Genomic DNA, 7,895 nt, shown 5'->3' with positions numbered 1-7,895 from the left:
TAAGCTTTGTTTTTTTATTGTTGTAATAATGATTGTTTTTATTGCAGGACTACTAAAGTAGTTAGTTTTTTAAATAATTTTAAATATTTCTAGCTTACTCTGATTAGTTGACTTTTTTATGTAATAAGTTTGTTTTTTATTATTTTTTTAATTAATTGAAATATTGACATAAGTTTTAATAACATTTTTTTTAGTTTGTATAGATTTATTTTATTAATTTTACATACTAGTATTTAGTTTTAATTTTTTTTGTTAATTGATTATAATTATCTATAAACTTTCAACCCTTAAGCTTTTGGTATTTAATACAGGGTTGCCACTTTACCTGGAAACCTGGAAAAACCTTGAAAAACCTGGAATTTGACAATTTAGGCAAAAATAACCTGGAAAAACCTGGAATTTGAGAAATTTAAAAAAACCTGGAATTTTGATCAAAAAACCTGGAATTTTTAATAGTTTTAACATTTTCAGTATTAAAATTTCAATTTGAAACAAAAAATCTATCATATAAATAAGATTTTCTTGTCATTATCAAAAAAATTTTTTATTAAAAAACTCATTTAAAGTAACTTTACAGCATCTTTTAAATGTTTTTGTACTATTTAACACAGTTTCTTTTATAGAAATTAACTTGAAACTAAAAATAGACCCAAAAATGTTTACTTTTAAAAACCTGGAAAAAATTTGGAAAACCTGCAAAAAATTTGGAAAAAACAAGTGGCAACCCTGTTAATAGTTAACTAATAAATTTTTTCCAATAATAAACTCTGGCTAAATTAGGCTAATTGTTTTGCCTCAAAGGAGAAACTCTGTTTTAACTTAAAGTATTTTCACCAAGTTTTTTTCAAGTTCACTAATCAAAGCAGTCCAATGATAAATATTTTTAAACAACCCTTTCTAACTAATAATGTACAACTGCTTTTGATCACTTGAGTTTTACTAATTCAACTAAAAATTTTAGAAATTTATATAAATTTAATTTGACTGTCTATATACGGTACACGTAACACCAATGACAAGTTACACTGATTTGGTACTGTTTGACTACAGACAGTCTTGCCTGTGGAGATGCCTCACAAGCGCAACCTTTTACTTGTCAGTTGCAGTACTGGCAGTTCTGCTGCTAAGCAACTCAGCAAAAGGCAACAAGAAAATTGCAAAAGGAGTGCTCATCGGTTGCTTGGTCAGGTTAACCCTGTGGCGCATCATTCAAGTCCACAGTGATATTTTGCTGACCGCAAACACACCTTACACCCACAACGCGTTCGTTTGCCTCTTGTTTTTTTCCTACTTTTTCAACATTTCAAACTTTGTGAGTTCTGCCTACCACGCATCTTCAAATTTGATTTTCATGGTCATAACTTGGAACATCGTTTTCCTTGTCTTGATAATCAACTACTATTCAGTAACTACGTTGGGTATGGTTAGTTTCTTGGAGTTATAAAGTAGTATATGTATAGTATAATAAATATATGTTAGTTTTTTTTAAGTTAACTGTAAATTAGGGCCATAGGGGTGTTTTTATACTTACAAGTTTGTCTTTTCTTGTATATCTTTATCTCTTTATCTCTTAATTAAATTGGATTTAGCTTTTGAGGAACAAAGAATGAAAAGTTTAGAGTTTCATATGCTTTATATGTGAGGTTTGTAGAATTACGTAGCTCTTAGAAATCAAAGTAAAACTATTTAATGAAGAACATTTTACAAATATGGACTAATCTCCCTCAGATTTTTAGAGTTTGTTCTTTATATAAAAAAAGACAATTGGAAGAACTAATTTTTTTTAAAAAAATTAAAAGTTTCAGATATTTTTATTAAACTAAGTTTACTATATTTTGAATAACTTTTATGATAATTTGAAGTAAGACACTTTAGTTTTTTTTTTTAAGTTGATAATAAAAAATACTACTGTTCCATACATTTTTTAAAATGATAATATATAAAAGCTAAATGAGATTTTTATAATCTATGAAAGATTGCCTAAAGTTCTTACTTCAAATATATATAACACCAACTTTATTTTTTTTAAATGTTTCAATCACCACACAGATGTAATAAAATTTTCAAAAACTATTTTTTTTAAATTGTTTCATTCAACAGCAAACAATCAACTTTTTTCACAGGCAAGCATCTACTCATCTCCAGTTTTAGACTCAACGCCAATCGTATGCACGTTTGCAGCAGTCGTTACAATGGTGCTTCAGTCATGCATCCACTTCAGAGATCAATCAACAAACTGCAAACAAAAACACTCCTTGGTCATCAGCTGTGTGCTGTTTGAAATGTTGCTCCACACCCTTTCAGCTTTGGCGGTTGATAGCAGTCAACGCATGGGTGTGAACGCCAGCAATTACTTTCATTTTGTAAACACGAATACACTAAACCTGGTGTTGGCACTCATCGCTCACTATTGTTATTGATTCTGTACACTAATTTTATGGGAACTTTAAAAACATTCTAAACTTGACTATTCAAGAAATAATTATTCTAACAGATATTTAGTTAGATATTTAAAAATATATATATATTCCTTCTAAAATAAACAAAATGTATCCTTTTATAATAATTTTATATGTTATTGTTTTAATACTTTTTTTAAACTTATATCTTTATGCATCTTTTTTTGTTTTTAAATTTCATTTTGTTTTTTACAGCTTTTTTGCACATTCTAACTGTAATAATTCTTTATTGCCTCTTAAAATCGATTGGATAACTTTAACACTGTATTTGTTATAATTGCTTTATCACTACTTCACTAAAATTATTATTTTTTAATTATTTGTGATAAAAAAAGCATTGTTTTTTTTTTTTATTTCAGTAGTACAATCCTCATAGCTATAAACTGGATTATTAATCAAAGTTGCGAAAAAATATGTCAATCCTTCAATAAAGTATGCAAATTTATTAATTAAACTCTTACATTTATAATCAGATACTATTAAAATCTCTCTTGTAAACAATTTTTTTAAAAGACTTCGGTAGTGTTTTAATTTAAGTATTTAAAAACATTAGTGTCAACACAAGTTTTAAACAGTTGTTTTTTAACAGTTTTGAGAACTTTTTGTTCTGAGTACTTGAATACATCTAAAAACTCATCGATGTTTGATTTAATTTCAAAGTGTGAATTTTTTGTTAAATCTTTTTTTTTAAATCAGTCTACTACTGCATTCCATATATACTTTGTATTCACAGAAGTTTAATTTAGATTTTTTTATTTTTTTTTTAATCAAAAAAAAGTTATCAAAATGTTCAAGGATACTTCTAGTAGCTAGTTTTTGTTTAAACAACTAATTAGTTTATTTTGATAACTTTTCATTTTCTGTACTGTGTCTGTTTTCTGATGTTAAGCAGTAAAAACTCCTGTAGTCTTAAAGTGTGAGAATTTGGCCAGCTATCATTTAATATGAGTTATAAAACACAGCTTTTATTTTATGATGCAGCAAACTGACTTATTTAAAGATGTATAATTAAATTCAAGACTAAATAAATCGTTGAAAATTAATTTTAAGCAACTGATTTTGTTTTTAAAATCTTGTGTATTTTAATATTTACTGGATCGATTTGTAAATTTCAACGACTGGTATTTTATTAAACTCCTTTATATTGTTCTTTTTTGTGTTTTAATGATTAGAATCTAAATAAATTAATATGTATTTTTTTTTATAAACATACTCATCTAAAGTGTTTTAATGGTAGTATATTTTATTATACCTTTATCGTTTATATACTCTATATTTAATAATATAACTTAAACTTATTTGTATAGCATTTGCAACTTCGTATATAGAGATAAATCATTTTTATTTTATATTTATTTCGCAAAATTTGAAAATTCAAATTGGTTTAACATTTACCACTTGACAATGAAAATCGTATAATTTTGAAAACGTTTGTGAAATATAATATATGAAACAAAAGTGAGTAATCTCTATATATCAAGTTGCAAATGCTATACAAAGAAGTTTGGAAATCTTCTTATAATAGAATATAAAATAACATAAACTCCCTTTGGCTTATCATTTTAGTTCGAAGTTTTCTTATTAAAAAGTATTATTATTTTTTTAAAGTTCTTAAAAAAGTTTAGAAATCTTATAAGTTGTATGTACTTTGCAAATACATAACTTTTTTTAAGTTATAAATAATCTGTTTTTTTTTTTGACATGCAACAAAGTTTGTGACTTAATATAAATTTTTATTTACAATTATAGTAACAAAAACAAGAAGTACACACTTTTCAGGTTAACTTATTGAGGTTATTTTGTCATCGTTTTTACATAAATAATTTGTTTTCCCAAGATGTTTTGTCCTAATTTTTATGTTTCCTTTAAAGTATACTATTGTAACAAAGAGTTTATAATTTATTGTAGTTGCAAGAGTATAAGTTTTTGATATCAGGTAAAACAAAAGTTTCAAGCATAGCAATTTTTGAACAAATACTTTTTTTCTACTTTGTTAAGGCTAAAAACACAATACTCACTCAAATAATGTTTATCATTGTTTTAACATTTAGTAATAACTTTATACCTTTAGAATAATGTCGTTTTCATTTTTATAACAACTTTAATAGTTTAAAAGAGTATTAAACTAAAAGAGTATTTATAGATGAACAAATTCAAAACTAAATTTTACACATTGTCATGTGTTTTTTTGCATTAAAATTTAGATAAATAGTTTTATAATAAATTTTTGTTAAAGTCCATCTTTAATTTAAAAACTAGTGTAAATAATAAGTTATACAAGGTATTATATTTTAGTATACAAGGTCAATGTATTTTAATATAACTTCTCTTAATAATCCTTATAAATTTATAAATTGCTCATTTGGTTCTACTTTTAGGATAACTTTAATACTGTAGGATTACTACCGACCTTTTTTTTAACTATCAAGTACTCACATTGAATTATACTTTTATTGTTACGTAATTTTTTAAGTATTTAAAAGAAAGTGTTAATATAAAGTATGATATTTAGTTTGAATTATGTCAATAAAAAAGAGTTGTTAAGTACATTAAAGAACAAAAAAAACTAATTCTGATAAAAACAACATTTAAGTTAAACGTGATGCACATCTAAATAGTTAGCATGATGTAGTCTCATTATCTAACGCATAAAAATATACAATTTTTCGCAAGTAGTTTAAATAACTAAGTTTTTGAAATTGTTATACTCTAGCGAACTTGTTTCGCCCGTATTTGTCCTAAGAAAAATCTAGCTAATCATTAAAAAGAGATTAAGCTTCAAGAGATGCTCAGCTAAATGTAAAACTTTCCAAATGTAATCTTTCTATGTGATAAATTCAACATTCATTACTTGAAAGTTTGGCATATAAGGAAAACCAAATTTATAAAAAAAACTTTTTTAATGAATAATCTAAGCTTCTTTTATTTCCTTTTTTTTTCAGGGGGTGCACATGAAACTAGTCAAAACACGCCCCTGGTGTGCAGTTGTATTATATTATTATTAGTTTATATTAAAGTTTTACTTAAAAACCTAAAAATGAGATAAATTAAAAGTTCAATAACTTCTTTTAAGTTTAAGCTGTAAGTCAAAAATGGATTTAATATGTAAGTTGTCAACTTATAGTTGTTGTTGTTTTTACTTAGAAAAATTCATTAAGTTGGGTTTTACTGAAACAATATTCTTTAGTTTACTAAGTTATGTAAATCTATAGTGTTAGATTAATTTTCTTTAGAATTGAAAAGACTAACAAATCATGTTTGAGTTTCAGTTAAAAGTTACTATGCATCAAATCATTACTATTCTAAACTCAGGACTCTCAAATACTACACTTAAGTACTTAAGTGATCGAAGTTTTATGTTTAATAAAACGAATTTGAAGTTTGAAATTTATTATTTAAAAAAAGATTATGTCGTTATACTTTAATTACTTTTAGACGCATGCTTTAATTACTTTATAAAATTCTTCAAATAAAACATCTACTTGTAAAGTTTTTACTTATTAGATTAATAATTGTTTGTCTTCTCTAGAAAATGTTACCTAATTGACTCTAAAGAGCATTTTTAAACATTAACAAAAGCGCGAATTAACTATACTTTTTGGATTTAAAAGTGTACTAGCGGTAAAATTATCGAACTCAAACTGCAAAAAGTAAATTTTACCATAAATAACTACTTACAAACAAATTTGTACTGCAGTTATCATAAACTTTTAGCAAACTGTAATGCAAGGAAGTCTTGAAACTTTTTGACTTTCATTAAAATTTTCTAACAGGTATATTGTTTATGTGGTTAGATATCTATATTTTAAGAAAAAAAAACTGTTCTTTTCGTATGCAAATAATTTGTTAAATTAACGACGTTTTGCTAAGAATGAAATACATACAGCTATGAGCTATAGAGTATGTAACAAGTATAACTTAATTAGCGGAACGCATACAAAAGAAAGTGCACAGTATATATCAAGGATACTATGAACAGAAAAAAAGTCAGTTAAACAAAGAATTTGCCTTAAAGTACAGTTGTTTTGTTAATTGACTGCCTTTACTTGTCTAGCTCTTAAGCATTTTACGTTATGATTTTTGATTGCAAAAAACTGTTTTTAAAAAGTATAAATACCACAATCTTTACTATAACTTTTATAGATACATTTCCTTCATTGAAAATTTAAAACAATGTTCAAAACTTTGAAGATTTTACTTCAGTTTATTTATTGGCTTATAATACCACATGTTCATACATCGCTGAATAAATAGGGTATTTTTTATTACAAAAGCTACTTAGTTTAATGTTTTTAGTATTACGGTTTCATATGCAAACTACCTTAGTTATACTAATTAACACGAAAAGTTTTACTAAAAATAGTAAGGTTTTTGAAAACTATGTTAAACTTGAATATAAGCAGTTCAAAACTGTTAATGTATAAAAAGAATGCATCTCTTTAGGTTATGCAAAAATGCAACAACGTACTTTTTAAATTAAAACATTAGATCTAAAAATTAAAATTTTTGAGCTAAATGAAAATTACTTAGTTTGAATTTAAATTTTAAAGTAGTCACCGTAAGCTCTAACAAAATACTTAACTCCAATGATAACTGACATTTAAAAGCTTGTATTTTAAATAGTTTTTAGCAAAATAGTTCTGGTTTTTAAGAACCAAAGTTTAAATCAAACTGTTTCGATAAAAAGCTAAAGCGATATAATGTTATTAAAAAAGTTTTTAATGCAATAACTACCAATTGATTAACAGCAGTTTACACTTTTACAATTTTTAAATGAAGTCTCTAACAAATGTTAGTAAAAGAATGGATTTTATCGTGGCTTGCTTTAATAAAGTTGCATTATTTGTATAAAAGGGATAAAATTGTAGTATTTTGATACTAAAAATTCCAAGACTTTTATGTGACGTCATTTGTTTGAAAAACTGGCTGAAAATTTTCATACAACAAAATTTCACCTTTTTTTCCACTTTTTCGTATCACCTGACTGAAAAGTATGGTAGTGAGGCCGGAATTAGCCACGAACAAAAGGGACCTGCGGTTCTACCGGGCCCTGCAGCGCATGCTCGACATCAAGGACTACTCGCGGAAGGAGGAAGTGGTCGAGGACGTGAAGAAGATGATGACCTCTCTGAACGAGAGGTACACGACCATGATGTCCCAGCTGCTCACCTTCACCAACGCGCTCAAAACGTGCAAGCTGCTGAAGGACAAGAACGACGAGTCGCCGGTGAAGACCATCAACGAGGTGGTGCACTTCTCCGACTACATGAAGAACCGGCTGGTGGACCAGCGCATCTGCGGCCTGTTCACCGAACTGTGCAAGGACTTGGACGACTACCGCAAGATTTTGCGTCCCCTCTGCGTCAACCGCGTCAAGAACGACCCCAAGCTGAGGTTCGACCTGACCCTGTGGAAGAAGGTGATGGACCCGCAGCA

At 27.0% G+C, this 7,895-nt stretch overlaps 1 protein-coding gene across 1 annotated transcript; it reads left to right on the top strand.

Moving 5' to 3' along the window:
- The first annotated feature begins 1,012 nt into the window (after positions 1–1,012).
- LOC145843172 (uncharacterized) lies at positions 1,013–2,420 on the top strand. The gene is made up of 2 exons (XM_082950632.1): positions 1,013–1,423; positions 2,124–2,420. Exons 1-2 carry the CDS (start codon positions 1,013–1,015, stop codon positions 2,418–2,420), a joined length of 708 nt encoding a protein of 235 aa, XP_082806758.1.
- Positions 2,421–7,895: the final 5,475 nt, after the last annotated feature.

This window comes from Thalia democratica, chromosome 8 (assembly GCF_965202585.1).
Source record: "Thalia democratica chromosome 8, ktThaDemo2.hap1.1, whole genome shotgun sequence".
In the NCBI taxonomy this organism is placed as follows: Eukaryota; Metazoa; Chordata; class Thaliacea; order Salpida; family Salpidae; genus Thalia; species Thalia democratica.
The sequence above is the reverse complement of the archived record's forward strand: the minus strand, read 5'-3'. Positions and strand labels throughout refer to the sequence as shown.

What these genes read in the sequence shown, in the direction of transcription:
- LOC145843172 (XM_082950632.1), top strand. Translation starts at nt 1,013, where the DNA reads ATGACAAGTTACACTGATTTGGTACTGTTTGACTACAGACAGTCTTGC. An exon ending in CAGTAACTACGTTGGGTATG is followed by an intron (nt 1,424 to 2,123) that starts GTTAGTTTCTTG and finishes CTTTTTTCACAG; the next exon opens with GCAAGCATCTACTCATCTCC.